Here is an 18,967-nt window from a genome sequence, read left to right on the forward strand (position 1 = left end):
ATTGGAATCACTGCTTTCTTCACTTTTTCCAAATGGACTTACACATTTCTGAGACACTGACACTTTTTGCATGACACTGTCTTATCACTTACAAGCAAAGATACTACGCTACTTTTAAGCTCTAAGGGAGTCTCCAAAAGCAATAATATGTATGATATTAAATAGCTTATTGTGTTATTTTTTTTTGAACAATGCCATGTCTTGGCTTGGGTAATGTTATCGTCATGCACAAACAATAAAATCAAATGAAATACATAAGATAATGAAATGCTCCAGGTGTTGTTTGTTTGTGTCTATGTTGGCATTGCAATGGACTGGTGACCTAAAGCCCTAGAGAATGGATGGATAATTGGATGGATACATTGAACTGTTTTTCAATTTGGTCAGTGTTGCATTTTCAGCTAATCTTAGAGATTTGCTTTAGGGTAATTAGTATGGAATACAGATATGGCGAGGAACAACTTGCAGCCAGGTGCTTTCTGTATGGAAAGCACGCTTTGCCATGCTTGGTTTCACAAAGACAGATCTTGCGGGAGGTTATGTGCTTGGTCAGGGATGAAATAGGGGGAAATGACGACGTGCAGATTTTGCACACAAAGTATTTCTGTCTTTCCTTGTGATAAATACCCCATAAAAACAGCGACTGAACAAGCTTATAAATACAAAACATTACTCACGCAGACTGCGCCGTCTTCAATAACTATTGCACTATAGTGTAAAAACCTCATAAAATATCTAACTCAAGTGTCAGACCAGTCAGTGATTAGAACATATGTCAATATATCCCAAAGCCTTTCAGACAGTAATCACTGTGAAACGTTGTTCTCTTTTCCGCCTGTGTGGATTGTTGACTCTCTGGTTACTTTAATGAACACAGCTGATTCAGGGTCATGTTGACCAGTCTTGAAAGAGCACACGATAATTATAGTTCGTCTACTCCTCATTGTGTTCGGATTGACTCTGCTCCTTTATCTGTGCTTTCTCTTTGCAGATAAAAGACTTGCACATAGATCTGTTTAGAGGCTATTTGACAAAATGTCTAATACATATCCAATGTTGTGCTGGGTCATAGACAATTTTGTTTCTAATGATGTTTAGATCAATGTACAGTTTTCTACACCTGCCAAAGAAAACCTACTGAAATATAGTGCTTTTACTTATTTCTGTTTTAATAATGGAGAACTGTATAAAGCGCACGTGTCAAGGCCCGGGTTCCAGATGTGGCCCACCACATCATTTTATGTGGCCCCGCGAGGTCTATGCCACTTTAAGGCGTGTGTTGACCATCAACTACATTTCCCACAATGCATGGTGATAGTGTTACCTGTGAAGGGACGGCATCCCACCACTAGTTTGCAGTGTATCATTGTATATGCATCATGTGACGAATGAAATTGAGATCAAAATTATCCACAAATGACCCCAAAATAACCAGGAAGAGAAAGATCGATGCAGATGGAAGGTAGTTTCAAGAAAGACGGGAAGGCGAATGCAGGCATGTGCTTCAAGGAGAAAAACCGGTATGTCTATTGTGTTATGAGGCGGTGTCGGTCGTCAATCGGAGTACAATCTACGTTGGCATCGCCATAATCAAATAAAAAGCCATAATCGAAAAACGATGTAGTGGCAGTGAAAGCTAGCTTTATTGTGGCTGAAGAAATCACCCGTGCTTCAAAGTCTTTTTCTGAGGGTGCATTTACAGTTGCATCTGGCCCTTTGAGGGCAACCATTATGCTCATGTGGCCCTCAGTGAAAATGAGTTTGGCACCCCTGGTGTAAAGTGACTCAGCAAAATACAAATGACAGTCATAAAATACAGAATGCCAATATGTCAGAAGAGTCAGTGTTTTTTTTTGTAAAATATAAAGGCATTAAAAAGAGGGACATTTGAACAAGAACTAATTAAATTAATTAGACTTTATTTGACAGTACAAAACAAAGTCATACAGTCAGAACCACATCAAGGCACAGTACAGCAGCACAGGCATACACAGTTTTGGACAAAATGAACCCTTTAATGTGTCACATGTACCACAAGATGAGAACAAGTCACTGTTGACTCGTTTTGGAAAGGGTTTGACGGAATGATGATCATCGAGTTCTCATTGAGGTCCTTAAGGTTAATATCAACTCCACGGTAACGATGCAATAATGTTATTATATATCATTTACAAAAGTCGGAGAAAACATTCCCAACCATGTGTATGGAAGAGTTGTCTCAGTTACGTATAATCTTAGATTATATACTATATATGTAGGATTATAATTTATATACTGTTGGTTTTCTCATTTAATATCATACAATACAATAGGATACAGGCCCCTTTACGTAAACATTTACTTACATAGATATACTGTAAATGACTTCATATTTTACATTACACAATATTTATTTGCAGCTCAGTAAGAGGCAGCATTTTTTTTAAACAGTCTTGAAATAGTGAATATGATTCTGTAAACAGTTAAATTAAAGCTTTATGCTTAGTGGAGGAAAAGGGGAGGGGGGGACAAATAACAATGTGACATAATATCTTTTTGTTTTGTGGAAACTATTAGACTTATTTGGGCTGTTAGTCTGGGGCAGCATTTCAAACCTATTTAACACTTGTTATTTATACGCTTCCAACATTTAACATGGAATTTTGAACTGTTGCAGTGACGTACAGGTTCAGTTCTCTGATTTTACAGTGCTACACTAATGGACCAGTGTCCCATTGTTGTTCTCGTGTTCCGTCTGACAAAACTAAAAGGAGGAACACAGCGAAAGGACATGGCTCCAATTTTCAGGCAATCTATTTAGTTGGTAGGTTTGTGTGTTGGTGTTTATGAGAACCAATGGCAGCTCCCTGATAAAGCTCAAGTTATCAGTTCAGGTTATTCAAACGATGTAGTTTTGGTCGTCTGTTGATGGAATGAATATGTTACGTAACGTAATAACAGTCTTTTTAAAAGAGCTAGTCGGTAAATAATTACATGTCAAGGACTAGAATGAGATTCAGTAAAACTGGTGGCTTTCATCACACACATGCCTCACTATATCCTTGAGGTTTTTAAGCAAAAAATCAGTGTAATGATGAAAATATGCTGAAAAAACATCTTATTTCCAGTCAATTATATGACTTTAGAAAATAAAAACAATTTTGTATGTGGCATATCAAACTCCACATACTTTGAACTACATTTTTACCTCAAAGAAATGGAGAGGAAGTGTCAGTTTTATTCTGCGTCACTTAGCACCTCACACAATGTAAAGTAAACCTGTGGCCTTCAGTGATTTTTAATGAATTCTGCACTGCAACAAAAACTGAGAGTGTTTCTCACTCTTTTACAGGCGCGTAGTGAAGGTGACCACCAGGCTAAACGTTTTTTCTTTGTGGAAAGGGCAGGCTGAAATACTGCGTTACCTGTTTGACTGAATCTCATTCAGAATCAACACAACGGTGGTCAATGCACGGCTTCACACAACCACTGTTGAAATGAAAGAACAGTAAACTTTTAAACTGCATCACCACTGCGGTCATCACGGAGTTACATGGCTATTTCTCTTGTTTTTTCAGCTCCTTAGGTCTTTGCTGTGCATTCATCTATCCATCCAACCATCAAGCTCCTATCTCACCCCGTATTTCTGTCTCAACCACTCAGACCACCAACCAGTGACGCAGCTGTGGGAAGAATTGAAATAAACTTGTGATAAACTTACATTTGACATTTGTGTGCGTGATTATATTAACTCATAACCAAGTCAACACTTACAGTGAACTGGCGAACCTCCCCGTTGTCCACCAAATGGTGCTCCGTCTCTGGGGTGATGGCATAAGCCAGTCTCTGTCACATCAGAAAGGGAGAAGGACAATTAGAGCCTCTGCTCTCGTAGAACACTGCACTCGGTCTTTACCGAGTGGGATTCATCATGACAAAGACCAGTAATAACGAAACGTTAGCATTTAAGCCACAGCTCAGACTTACGTTGCAAAACTTTCCAGGCAGCCTGCAGAGTTTGTAGATGGCATACAGAGGCACCATGGCCATTGAGGACATGGCCAGACACCACCCCACTGTGTTAGCCCACGGAGGAAACGTGTAGGTGCCGTATTTCGGGGGGTTGAACCTGACAAAGCTCACCACCACCATATACTATTGAAGAAGATGTTGTCAAGGCATTAAAACTATCCGCATGTCATAAGGGGTGAGTGTCCTGGATGACAAGTTCTGCATTCATTAGCTCAGTAAGACATTTTCTCTCTCCTACTCAAATGTGCTTCTTCTTTCTTATAAGACTTTTAAAGGGGACATATTATGCATAATCAACTTTTTAATCATTTAAATCCTTATATCTGGGACTCTGGAGGCCCAGATATAAGGATTTAAATGATGTGTGAAAAAAGATGACTCACTCATGTTTTTGTGGTCCTCTGTCTAAGTACAGGAGATAAAACATGCGATGTTCCGCACTTATTGGGACGCCACAATGCGCTAAATTCCTGAAATTGTTGTCTCACGAAGCTCTGCTTTGTCCGTAAAACATACAACAGGGCGGTCGAGGTCAACGGTATCCGAAATCCGTGTTCTATTCTATAAGTTCTATTCTTGGCTCCACAGTGCAGCACAGAGTCCTACACAAACTTCCAGCCTCAGAGGATTTATCTGTCCAGTGGATACATGTTAGATATGACGACAATGTGCCTGCTAGAACCTGCAAATGATCACTTTTCCAAATGCTAACTGCTGTTAGCTCCCAGTAGCCTCTGTGACTGATGTAATTTCCCGTTCCTTTAGTTCGTTTTACTTTTTTTTAAGGTGGACCTTTTAGGTGGACCTAGAGAGATACTACTAAACAGAGCGTTGTGAGCAGGGCTATTTTGGCAGGGTGATTGAACTGCTGTGGTGCTTCATCCTTATGGTATTTTGACCAAAGCATGTCACAGACATGTTCATTAGGACACCAGGGAACTAGGTTAACTTGAAGAAATGGGGTATAATATGTCCCCTTTAAGTAAATAAAGTTTTTTTTAATGTATCTTTGGAGCTGTAAATCAGAGTAGATGAGAGTACAACTCACCAGGAGGAAGCAGGGGCTGACAAACTTCCAGCAGAGTCTCCAGTACCTGCCTGGTCGGTGGCCAATCATCTCCTCGATGTCATCACTGAAACGATCCACTCCTGAAACGCATGCAAATATATACCAGTATGGTTAGTGCATGCATATATATGTAGAGAATATAGAGTATACATCAGCAGTGCCGATTATTCAAATAGAAGCCATAATTCAACACTTTCATATACTGTAGTGCACATTTTTAACCATATCTTAATTTTTCCATCTCTCATTAAACTGGCTCTAGCGTTTTCTTGTTACCTTTCTGCCTAGAAGGCATGTATCACTGCAGAGAAATATATCCAGACTGACAAAGAGGTATTCAAGCAAGCACAGCTGAGTGTACTTATTTAGTGGACCAGGAAATGGAAAGACCACCATGAGCCAGGGGTTAAGGATCCCCGTCAGCAGTTAAGGGGAAGAGAAAAGGGCCTGGTTAAGCTTTGGGCTTGATTTATCTGGCTTGCCAAGGTCATGACCCACCACAGCGGTCCAATGTGCTGACCCATACTGCCCGGGGCCTGGTTTGTATGTAGCCCTTTATGGATCTCTTCACAGTCATGTGACAACGGACTCAATACAGAAGTTCAGGTGAACTGTTTCGACCTTTTTTGTTTTGCTCCTGTTAATGTCTCGAGAGCTTTTCACACATGTTTTTTTTTTTCTGCTGGTAGTGCAAAATGAGAACATAGATAAATAAATAAATAGTCATTAGTGAAACCTCTGGTTTTTACAAAACCTCACAGAAACAAAAGTGTATATCCAGAAAAATCTTGAATTATTCACAAAGTTCACCTACAAACACCTTTCTTATCTTATGAGTAGAGGATTTGTTCTGTGTGCAGCTGCACAACGGAACTCCCCCCAAAAAGTATATCGAAACTAAATATTAGCTGCAGAATATGATCTTATTTCATGTAGAAATAAACATACATACATAGATCCATCTGTCTCTCTACCTATATATCCATCATGCTGAGTGGTTTCTCTTCATAAGACTATCTATCAAACGGATGCAAACTGCAGTGTCAACGTTCTGGACATCTGGAGAGACACTGATTTCGAGGTCACCCGTCAATTTTCCACCCACATTATTCTGCAATCTAGCTATTAGACAGCTGACTCCCATCCAGGATATGTGGGAAGCGGCTGATCCTCAGCTGCAATCTCTTTATTTGGTACCTAATCACAGCTGAATGCATGTACATGTAACACTGGCAGGGGTCAGTTAACTTCACTGAGCTTTTACCATGACTTCTATGTATCCCTGCACCAAAGCAAGCACATAAATCTAGCCAGTGACTGAAGAGGCCAAAACCATTAGCGGAAATGGACGTTGTCACAGAGGAACCCTGATGTCTAATAGAAATATGTTGTATGGAGGCACAGAAAACCTATAACAGTAGATTTCTCATCACACCCCTAATTTATCATTAGCTCCACTGGCCATGAAAACATCAGTTTTTTTTTCTCTCCTTCTTTTCACTTGTCCCTCTTTCTCACCGTAGAACCAAGCGATGCCGATGGCTTCAATAAGCACTCCAAAAAGAATTGATGTTCCTGCGGCAAAGTGGTCAAGCAGAGTAAACACATACATCCCTCCCTGTAAAGAGAGTGAGAGAGCGAGGGGAGAAATAACATATGAGGCTTTATTGTACACAGCAAAGTGAACTAAATTCTGATTCAGATTTTTAGAGTCATCAGATATCGCTTTCACCCCTATTGAAAGCGTCAATTTTGATGAAACTTCTTACCAAACAGGGAGTCGACCATGTTGGATTTCGTGCAGTATTTTTTTCTATCTATGACCTTTAAAAGTAATACTTTTGTTTGATAAATGAACAAAAACAACTATGACTTCAGTCCGTTAGACTAGTGGTTGCCCTAACAACTGCAAAGTGGACATATAAAGATTAAATAGCTGCAACTCTGTCTAAGTACATGTTTAAGGCCTTTAGGAAAGTCAGATACTCACAAAACATGACACAAATTTGAAATAACAAGTCCTTTAATTTGACACCCCCACTTAGGATTGAGGTTAGCACATCGGCTCTATAGCGCAACCGTTTTGTGGAAATGTACCCATTAATAATGTACTAGTAGAATACTTACGTTTGTGACACAGAAGAGGGACATGAGAAAGGTGAAAAGCACAGTAAAAAAGGTGAACAGCTCTCTGTGCTTGTGGAGGCATTTGAATTCATCAATCAGCCCCGTAATAACCGACTCCATTCCGCCCATCTAAAGCAAAAGACACAGAAGGCGACACAATGGAAGTGAGAAATCAGCTAAGTCACGGTAAACTTGTCTGGGTGTGGGTGTGGGTGTGGGCACATACTCACAGCACTGTCAATGCCCAGCGTCAACAGCATAATGAAGAAGATAACTGCCCATACTGATGACCCAGGTAAAGTTGCTATGGCTTCTGGGTAAATGACAAATACTAACCCGGCACCTAAACAAACAAACAAATTCAAGGAGGTGTTTGACACAATTTAACATGAAAACAGACTGTAAAGCCACATTATATATATACATATATACACATATACACATATATACACATATATATACATATATATACATATACATATATATATATATACACACACATATATATATATATATATATGTATGTACACTTTAATAATAATACAATACCATCTCTGGCAACTTTGTCCAAGGCCACGTTGTGTTTTTGGGCCATGTAACCGAGGAAAGAGAAAACCACAAAACCGGAGAAGAAACTGGTTAGGGAGTTGATGGAGGTGGTGATGATGGCGTCTCTGGATTGATACAAAAAAAATATATATATATGTTGGGAGGTTGATCAGAATAAGCACAGACAAAGTTGTTTAGTCATCTGCTAACAAGTGTGAATGCCGATCCTTTTTGGCTTCTACAGAAAAGTTCATAGAACCTAAATAGGTTTATGGCAGTGTGTGTTGGTCAGTGTCTGTTTTGGACAGCCTTTTCATGAGACAGAGACAAAACTCTAGCTACGGTAAAACCAATTGGCTAAATACAGACGATAAACAAAAAAATTAGCTGACTGTAGGTGACCGACTTAAAATGGTTTTCAGGAATCCTCAAGGTTGACGGTGTCATACGTCAGTTACCAGAAATATAAAAAAAAAAATAATAAATAAAAAAAAGGCAAAAGAGGAGACAGAAGCCTCATGTGGGATGCTGATGATTTTCAAAGAGTGCAACAGTTTTGATAGGTGTTACAGCCATTTATTGCACAGCATGATGTCAAAGACATGGCGGGTTTCATGAAGCTTCAAAGGTTATTGTAATTCACCTGCTTATGCCGCGCGCGCGCGCGTGTGTGTGTGTGTGTGTGTGTGTGTGTGTGTGTGTGTGTAGAAGCCACTCCCCGCCCTCTGTCCTGCCTCTATCCGTGTGTCTTTACCTGTAACAGTTGTTGCTGAATTTGTTGTAGCTGGAAAAGGCAATTAGCACACCAAACCCCACTCCCAGAGAGAAACAGATCTGTGTCGCTGCCTCAATCCAGACCTGGGGAGCGACAGAACAAGCACACTTGTGTGAAGCGGCAAACAAAAGGCACAGAGAGGAAAAAGCCATTATTAGGGATAATTGCAGGAAACTCATTCAACGGTAGTAGATGAAAGACGCTTGTGAATACGGGGGGTAATTTTGCAAATTACTGCTCCATGCATCCATCTAATCTAATTCTTCAATTGTTGCCATGTATCTCTCTATATCTCTCCTTGCTTTGTCTCTTTTTTCTCCATAACTGCATCCTTTAGTCTTGCATGATTTCCTATTAAGCTCCTTAGTGGCTGCTGTTAATGGAACGTAAGATATTGTTGTGGTGAAATGGGTGTCACAGATGAGGAAAATGATCCCATTTTTCACCAATATTTTTTTCTTGTTGTTGTTTTTGTTACCCTTCAGGGAATCCCTCTTTATTTGTGTTTAGGTTAATACAATCAAATGGGGGAAAAAAAGATATCGTGGCTATACCTCAACATGTATTTTAGTCACTGCCCATACCCCAAATATAACATCTTCTTCTCTTGAACCACCACTCTCACCTTACACATGGCAACCCACACTCCCCACTCACCTGGGCTTCGCACAGTCTCAGGAAATCCACAGAGAGGTAAGCCTTAATGCCATCAATGGCTCCAGGCAGTGTGACTCCTCGGATCAACAGCACAGTCAAGACCACGTAGGGCATGGTGGCTGTGATCCACACAACCTGAAAGGGTTACACATGTTTTATGCACAAAAACACACATACACACACACACACAAATGCATTGCAATACATTGTGTTAAACATTACAGTAGATTAACACCAGACTTCAAAATCAAATCGACTGAAGACTAATGTCTTCTTTCCCTGGGTTTCGCATTAGGAGAGCATGGCCACCTGCCTACCTTGCCAGAGGTCTTAACTCCCTTCCAGAGGCTGAAGTAGAGTAGAACAATCACCACACCCAGACAGGAAGTCAACTGCCACCGTGGGCGACCCAGGTCATCAATGCCATTACTGTCCTGGATGTGGAGAACTGCTCGTCTATTGAAAGGTAATATTCAACAATATTCAGACAACAATAACAACAATAACAACTCTAACATTCTAACAACATTGTACCCAAATACCAAACCCGAGCTAATAACTTGTTAGTATGATGTAACATTGCCTCTTGCTTCATGTTATATGGTGGCTGTTAGACTCAAATGTGCATGAGAATAGGACAGGTAATAAATGCTGGGACGAGGCAGAAAACCATGACATTATGACCAAGTGAGAAATGAACTAACTGATTTTAAATTCATGAAGAATTGATTTATCTTCAAATAATAATGACTATGTAGCCAACCCTAAAGTAGTTTTTTTAGTTTATCCAGTGTATTGTGGCAACAGTAAAGTTATACACCTAGATTTGGATTTTATCATCTATTCACAATCAATATCTCATCCTGGTGGAAGCTTGTAGAATATCTTGTGTTTGTGAGCGACAAGCAATAATACTGAAGTGGAAACACATTTGAAAGCTCACTTTTATATCTTGCATGCCACCTGAGAGATTACGAAACTCACTGAACATTGTTGATGCCTGAATTCACATCATTTTCTGAGACCAGCTAATGTTCATCCGTTTGAGGTCGAATCGTTTGCAGGTGGTTCGGCGCAAACAGCACGCTGCCGTTGCCATTTTTTTTCGACGAAATGCCTCGAATGTCACAACAGAAAAACTCCTTACTTGTTGGAAAAGGAGACACCTGTTCACGGGGAGGCAGATATTTTCAGCTGAATTCAGCAAAAACGAAAAAAAACCTGCATTCAATTTCATCTTCAACCTAACTAAAGCACGTCCAGTTGCACAAAGCGAACCCCTGAAGACCCTTTAAGGAGATAACTGAAACTGTTATTATTTCTTTAAGTCCTAAAGATAATGGAAAAAAGTGGCAACATCATTTCAGCTATTCTGCAGACAGAGAGCAGAGAGCCAACTCTGCATATAGGGCATAAAAGCAGTAGCACTTACTTGTGCTCTTCTTTAAAGCTCCAGTGTGTAGGTTATGTGAGCAAAACACTGCTACTGTTGCTACCACCCCAGACTTATACCTCAGGTGAGCCTCTCACTACCTCAATCAGATCTTTCAGACAACAGCTTTTAATTCCTTAACCTAAACTCATGTTTTGGAGAACCAGAGATAATTCCTCAGCCTATATAAGTATAGAAAACGACAGTATTAATGTTCTGAAGTGCAGGCCAACTTACTCAAAAAACTCCTGTGCAGGTGTGGCCTTGTAGATGTCACTGACTGAAGTGTTGTCAGCCCAATCGGAGCAGTTAGGACTATTCCACGTGTTGTTGCAGTGGACCCACGGTAGCTCGTGGGTGAAGGAGGAGAAAAGGTAAAAGAGTGCCCAGGAGATGATGACGTTGTAGAAGAAACCCACGTAGAGGGAAATGAGGATCACCGTGAAGCCGACACCTGTGAAGGAAACCGCAAATGATCAAAAGTGACACTGAAGACAAGGAAACAGAGAAGAGGCAATTATCCGTTATCCTGCATTATGTCTACATTGTATTGTCATTATATTGTATAATATTGTATTTGTGCTGCATTGCATTATAAGGTAAACACAGCATGTGGGAGACTATGAAATAAAGACCAAATGTCTTCACAATAAAGATATCTGAATAACATTAGTCTCAAAAACAGATGTAAGCATGTCCCTGCTGGACTGTGATTACCTGATCGTGCATCTGAAGACACAGCAGAGAGCATAGCCGCTGCTGTGTGATGTTACAGCAGCAGAACTTCTCCAGATTGCCTTTTCATGCTTTAATTATCAGCACATTTACCCTTACTGTTAATCTGAAACAGTGGCCAATCTTCTAAGGCTGAATTTAATTGTTAACCTTTGCTAACAGGCCTGACCGAAACTGTGCCATATTGATTCCTTTGTAATGTGGATTTGATATTTGTCCAGGGAATGATGCCTCTTATTAGCGCCACATGCGGCCATGCCATCTCTCCTCCATCTATCTCCGTCTCTCCTTCTCAGTCCTCCTCCCCCCCCTCCTCCCCCCACACATGCATTGATCCTGAGAGGAAACCAGCCTGTTGATCAGAATAATTACTGTCAATATGGGCATGTGTATGTGTGTGTTTGAATAATTACTGTTATTCCTCCCGCTGAGAGGCAGAGAAAGTGCGAAGTGTGTGATTAGAACGCCAACCTACTCAGTGTGGTCCCTGACAGACAACACATGTTCACACGCGGGAGGCTGAGACACACGGAACCACCTTCGGACCAGCAAGGACATAATCAATCAATGGGAGTGGTATGGCTTCATGCTGAGAAGCAACAGATGGTCCGCTGGTGACACCAGTATATGATTGAGCAGTTAAAACTGATTCTGCAGTATAATTATATATGCATATGCAGTAAAACAAAACAGATGACAAGAGGTTTCCTTCATATTTTCACTTGACTTTGTTCAAAAATGTTGATTTGTCCTTCCTGTGGATGCCGTTCTCCTAAAACGGTGCGCATCGATGTGATGAAGCGTACCCAGACAGAGTGTCAGCGTCTGCTCCCTGCCACTGTTTGACAGATACATTTGGACAATCTGGACCAAGACTCTAAAAGCCCAATTTGAATTTGCTTTCCGACTGAGTGCCGACCGAAACCTGTTGTTCTGGCGAAGATAAACAATGCTTGTCACTGCTCAACGTAGAGACAAGCAGACAAAAGACACTGGCATGTGGATGGGTAGGCATGTGGGCAGAGCAGCAGACTGAAAGACAGGGATATTAAAGGAAGTACATTATCAGACAGATGGGGCTTACAGAGAGACTGCGATGTATGGCACAAAGGACAGATTTAATGCACATGAGCATTCCTGTAAGAACATGCAGGTGTTGAGAGACTGCATTTGGATGTGCATATCCTCCACTGGTCACGAGTGTGTGGGCATGTGCCTGTCTCAGTCTGATTATATGATTATGTCTCCTGTTGATGAAGGTTCATTTCCTACCTTTAAATATAGGGCAGATCTTCCACACCCCTGCTGCGCCCTCTCGGTTGTACTGTCCCAGAGCCAGCTCCATGTAGAAGAGAGGCATCCCTGCTATCACCATGAAGAACATGTATGGCACCAGGAAAGCACCTGCGAACACACACACACATGCACACACACTCTCCATTTGGAAGGCTATACTTATCTTATTTCAAATAAAAGTGAATTTGTTCATGAACAGCTAAATGACATATTGCAAGGAATACTTGATCAATCATTTATAACCTACTGCACAAAACGATTTTGTGCTTGTGAAATTTGAGTATTTCTATGAAGGTACAGTATCAGGAATATTGTCTTCCTATCACACTTATGATAGAATGTAGGATCTGGGAACATACAGTGTCCCCAGATCAGGATGTCAGCCTCGACTACAGCTCCTGTATCATTTAGAGCTTTTAAACCTAATGAGAGTTTTATGTTAAACAGCTATAATTAGTGGCAGTGACTGTTGGGGCTAATCTATTCAGAGCAGCTGTGGTGGTTTTCCCCCATTTTGATCTCTGCAAAGGGTTGGGAAAAAAAAAAAATAATAAATAAAAAATCACACATGGCGAACGAGGGAACACAAGGAGCGGACACACGTGCAAACATTCACACCTGTGCGTATGTAACATATGTTTCACCTCCAATTCCCCCCCCCCCCTCGTCTCTACTTTTGTATTGCTCTTTATGTAACAAGTGGTTTATCAGTAAAAACACACACACAGCACAGACAACTTCTGCCCCTCGCCTCTTTTCATCCGTCTCACCTCCTCCATTCTTGTAGCAGAGGTAAGGGAATCTCCAGACATTGGCGAGGTCCACCGCAAATCCGATGACCGACAGGAGGAAGTCAATTTTCTTTCCCCAGGTCTCCCTCTCCTCCTCGCTGGGGTTGATTTGAGTCGGAGTTGGAGCCACTAATGTGGTTGAGGTGAATTGGACCCCGTTCTGTTCCTTTACAAGGATCAGCTCCAACTGAGGGGGGTTATAAAATGAGTGATTATAGCATGCAACGTATAAATAATCAGACTTTTTTGTTTTGCTGAGGCTCAGAACAACTTTAAAAACAACAGCATTTGGGTTTTATAATTTCAAGACAGGGACAAGGGATGAATTGGCCTCTTTTATCCATCCAAGTAATTTCACTATCAGACAGACAGTGACGACAACCTTCTTTTCTGTCCATCTCCTCAATACAGTACATTTCAGGCAGCTTAACACCACATACATTTATAATGATGAACTTTTAAACCCCCAACGCTTTTGCGAGGAAATTAATCCATGACCAATATCAGATCTGCACTGACCTCCTTGGGACCCATGGAGGGTTTCTCTGGGGCGACAACTGAGGACATGAGGCCGACAGCGACTCTCTCTGTCAGAATGAAGAGAAGCACAGTCTTCAGGAGTGAAATGCCGCTAAAGTGGAGGGAAGGAAGCCGAGTGCAGTGAGGCAAAAGGAATTATTATATTTAACTTCAGGGGGAAATCATTCATTTATCACCCACACATTTTTTTTATTTTTTTTTTAAATCAAAAGTGCCAATGCATTTTTCAACATTTTTGCAAACACCTTAACGATGTGGGATACTTCATTGTGAACATTCCTTTGCAGCTTTATCAATTTAAGAGAAGAAGGGAGTATAGATGCATAGTAACGGGATCTGGGTAAAAAAATAGAAGGTGGGGAGCATCTTCACAAGGCCACCATTGCGCTCATTTCATTTTACACTTGTTGATCGCCATTTTGCTCACAGGTTTGCCCCGGTGTCTTCAAAGTGTGTGTTATCACAACATGCTGTGCGTCAAATGAAGAGCTGATGACTCTTATAACAATTATATGCAAACATTATCTGTAAGAGCGTTTAAATGTACAAATGTAATTAGTATTAAGACATTTAAATCATTGCTGCAATATGTGATCTAATAGATCGTGTGCATTATTTGATTTTGTTTATTTTGCTTCTGTATTTGCAATGCATTTTGTGTTCCTTTTTAATGTTTCTATTCTGACACTGAAACATGAATCTCTGGTATCAGATGATCATAGAACATTTTCAGCATTCAGCAATTGAAAAAAAAGGCCAATTTCTCAAGCGTACACATCGCAATTTCAATCTTTCCTTACTCCACTCAATCATTTCAAGCGTTGTGATCCTTGTCAATTATTCATGCAGCAAATATATTGCTACCACAAGACAATAAATAACACTATGCTGCGGCCACATTCTGTGTTTTTTTCTGTTTAACAAAACTGCTAAAAGAATGGAAAGTAAACACTCACCTTTTGGACTGACAGGTGAAAGCTCCTCAAGCTGGCACACAGAGTGATTGAATTCTAGCTGTGCTGATGTTCGTCCGTGTGCTGCAAACTGAAGCTGACCATTTTTACACTGACAGCCCTTGAGAAGTTCCTCTTTTACCCAGATTAGCAAATTAGCAAAATAAATCAAATGATAGAAATAAGAGATAGGTTAGACAAGGAGGTTGGGAAGAAAAAAGAAAAGAAAAAAAATCAGTGAGAGATTGACTGATGTTAAAAAAGGAAAAAAAGGAGAGGAAGATGGAGATCCTACAAAATGAGAGGAACAGGTATATCTATGAGTTGCAGAAATCTCTCCCACTCTTTTTTTTTTGGCTCCAGTGACAGACACACAGAGACCAGAGTACTCTGTGGACTGGTATGGAGATCTGTCTGTGGGACCACTCTTCAAATATGAGAAACAATCAACTACACCCCCACCCCCTCTCTCCACATCACCGTCACTCTCCTCCCTCCCTCCCTCCTTCCTCACCCAGGCTTCATGTGCTCCTGCGTCTGTCTCCTATCCGTTTTCTTGATTTGAGCATTTCTTTCTCGGTAATAACAAAACACACACAAATAAACGGTCAAACGAATACTGCATTATGAAATTAAATATCACACGTATAGATACACTGCTAATTCTATGCAATTGTAAACTTCAGACGTAAGAAAACTAAGAAAAAAACACAGTACTTGGTACAAACAGTGGTTCGTGTGGCAGACAGTCAGTCTAACATTAACTCCAGTATAGAATAAGACAAGTGGAAGCTTGTTAATGTTAATGTTAAGTGCAACATATGCTGCGTTTCTATACATGCCTTTAGTGTCTAGGTTTTTTCTGTCATTTTACATTACTGTGCAAAAAAAAAGTCTTTGGCCACCATTGGATTTGTTGTTTTAGTAACGCCTAAATGATCATACAGCATAATAAGTTCTCATATTGGAACATTATCGGCGCTGGCTCTCTTAAATCTGGAGTGGAACCCTAATTAATGCTTGAGCATTACATACACATGCTATAGGAGTTAAACTCACTGACAATAAGACCAACGTTCAGTCACATCTTTCCAATTTAAATGACGATGATCATAACTTTTTTGAGATATATATATATAAAAAAAAAAACTGCTCTCAGACTTTTGCATAGTAATGCAAGTCTCTGGAAATAAACTGAACATTGCAACCGTTAAGTATTAACGGTTAGGGAAAATCATTACACTGGTCAACACAAAATTTATTGTTTAAGTTTTTTGTGCTGAATTCAAAAATCACATTCGTTTCGCTCGATCAGGTCAACTTTCTGAAGAACGCTAGATATTTGTTTTTTTTAACGTTTTTGTTTACATGTACGGGTATTTTCACGTCATATGATGCACAATTATTTTATATTTCTTGCAATAAACTAATTCTGAAGATTTTCATGACTAATAGTTTTTTTTTTAATATATATTACAAGTGAATGAAATTGCTTCGAAATAAGAGTAATAAAAATAAGCCTGACATATTCGGCTACATCTGCGGTGAATGCACCATTGTTCCCGACAGGACTCTGTTAGAAAACACATTTTTTTCTCTCCTAAAACCTTTTCTGGATGAGAAATATTAAAGAAAATCAACTGATAATGTCACAAAAATGTAATCAATTTAGTCAGAAGATCTGATTTTTAAAAAAATCATATTAGCATAAAAACCTGACCTGATTGAGAAAAATAGATGTCATTTTTGGATTCTGCTTTGCAAAATGGTCCCAATTCAGTTGAAAAGACATAGACAACTTACAATTTTTTGTAACCCAATGTTATGAGGACTGTGTAGGTGGATGTGTTGGTGTGAAAAAAAAAAATCCTGATGGGTTCAGTGTAAGTTAAAGCAACTTATTTTAACAAATTGTCAACCACCACAAATCCACCATTTCATAATTCTGTTAAAAATCCACTTGTTAGGGACCTCGTACACAAAAGTGACGAGGAACCTATTGAAATTCTACTGATTCTTATTCTTATTCATATTGTTCTTGAAAAAAAAAAAAAAGTTGCCCCTTTTCTGTTTCTTCTTGATCTTGCTCAATAGAACCCAATGACCCACCAAACATCATTAACTGTAATTGTCCAACAGGTCTAAACACAATCAAATCCGACACCTAAACTCAACCAAAACAGCACCATGGCATCAAATAACACAATCAGCCTGCTCCCCACGGACAAATTTATGACCCTCATGCTCCAGAATGACAACTTATTGTTTGCAAGCCAATCATTATGATCAATTGGCCACTCATGCCCAACACCACCACCACCACCACAGCAGCAGCACACACACACACACACACACACTTATAAAGTGCAATCATCCATCAAGCCTCAGGTTTCATAACAGAAATCGTTGGGTCAGTGTAAGCTGTGCTGGATGTATGAGGTTCCCATAATCGAGTGCCTTGTTTCCATAAACGCAACAGCTGAGACCCAGAGAAAAGAGTAGATGGAAGAGGAGGGAGCGAGGGGCAAGAGTGGTGGGAAACAGGTGAGGCATGGTGTGAGTGGAAATGAAAGTATAGTGTGGGGGGGGGGGGGGGGGAATAGTTAAGTAATGTTTATATCAAAAGCTTTCGCTCCAGCTTACTCGCCCAATAAATCTCCTGTTCTGCACCATCTTGTGAAGAAAGAACACGTAACACTCACAGTACCAGTCTGGAAATCTCAGGTCCGTTTAAATTGTAATAATTCTGTTCTTCTCTGTTCAAGGTGTGACCGAGATACTGCAACAGAATAAGGTAGAAAAAAAAAGTGCAACAAAAGAGGAAATGAGGACAAATTCTCTGCATTTAGAATCATGACGAAAAACCCACATCCTGTTTTAAACTTTGAGTGGCCAATGGCTGAGGACTGTGTTCAACAGCATGTCGATATGCAGGTATTTTAATGATCAATGGGAGTGGTACGGCTTCATGCTGAGAAGCAACAAAAAGACACTCCAAGTCACAATTCTGCCCAAGAATGAACTAACGCCTGCATCAAATTTCATCACAAACCATCCAAACTGATGCCAGGATTCATCCTCGAGCCACAAATGTTGGGTACAGAAGGTGATAGACTGTAGAGTGCCTGACCAACATAAGTGAGGCGGTCAGTCAAACCTGCAGGGAAAGAAACAAGGAAGAGTATTTTAAACATAAGGTCGTCAGGAAAGCAAAGAATGATAAACGCACTTCAAATAAAATGGGCCTACTTTGTTGCAAGAAACCCTCACTACCGAGCACAATGGCTTTTCCTTGATGGACAGAATGTTAAAAGAAATCACAATGTAATCAGTGAATGTGAAAAAGGCAGAGTCAACATACCTATTAAGAGATACTAACTTCCATGTCAGGTTACCTCAACACTAGTACTGAAAAAAGGAGAGACATTTGATTACATGCTGAATCCATGTATGAGAAAAGCAGGTCTGTGGTTGAATTCAATTAACACGTGCAACAAAAATGAGTGACACGTCAGCGCGTTAAACTTCAGATTTTTTTTTTTTTTAATTCAATCCAAGAGTCACATCGACAAGTTATATCATAGCAGTCCTGAACAGACACATTCAAAGTAGCTTGCAGTAATGACTCTTCATCATCAAAATGCATTAATAAAATAAAACCTGTAGAGTATAGAAAAAAAAAAGACAGGAAGTGAAGCTACGAAGAAAACAGGTTTCCTGGTCCACATACGAGGAGCCATCAGAAAGACAATATCGCTCGGTCAGAGTACACAAATCTTTCGTCTTAGGCTCACAGCTGGACAGACAGTGGTAAGCAGGCAGCAGTAGCATAAATACAAGGTCATCTCAAACTCTTGCAGGAGTACATGTTCTCAGACTGATGGCAAATAAAACTCATAATCCTCTAATGAGGTACTTGAAATAAAGTTTTTTTTAAAACACGTGAAAATAACTCGACTGGAATATTCTTATGTAACCCCTGTGCAGAATTGTTTGAATGGAAACCTGAATGTAATCGACTTGCAGGCGATG

General features: G+C 40.1%; 1 protein-coding gene across 1 annotated transcript; it reads right to left on the reverse strand.

Annotated features, from left to right (window-relative positions):
* Window positions 1–3,638: 3,638 nt before the first annotated feature.
* slc6a3 (solute carrier family 6 member 3) lies at window positions 3,639–14,012 on the reverse strand (the record flags this gene model as incomplete). The annotated part of the gene is made up of 15 exons (XM_083900717.1): window positions 13,962–14,012; window positions 13,422–13,629; window positions 12,628–12,759; window positions 10,858–11,074; window positions 9,506–9,644; window positions 9,189–9,323; window positions 8,511–8,614; window positions 7,757–7,881; window positions 7,438–7,550; window positions 7,208–7,336; window positions 6,599–6,698; window positions 5,060–5,160; window positions 3,967–4,134; window positions 3,754–3,825; window positions 3,639–3,662 (listed from the first exon to the last, which is right to left on the reverse strand). The coding sequence occupies exons 1-15, from the start codon at window positions 14,007–14,009 to the stop codon at window positions 3,639–3,641; spliced, it is 1,815 nt and encodes a 604-aa protein (XP_083756843.1). The 5' UTR covers window positions 14,010–14,012.
* Window positions 14,013–18,967: the final 4,955 nt, after the last annotated feature.

Source organism: Microchirus variegatus (genome assembly GCF_963457635.1).
Source record: "Microchirus variegatus genome assembly, chromosome: 1".
Taxonomy (NCBI): domain Eukaryota; kingdom Metazoa; phylum Chordata; class Actinopteri; order Pleuronectiformes; family Soleidae; genus Microchirus; species Microchirus variegatus.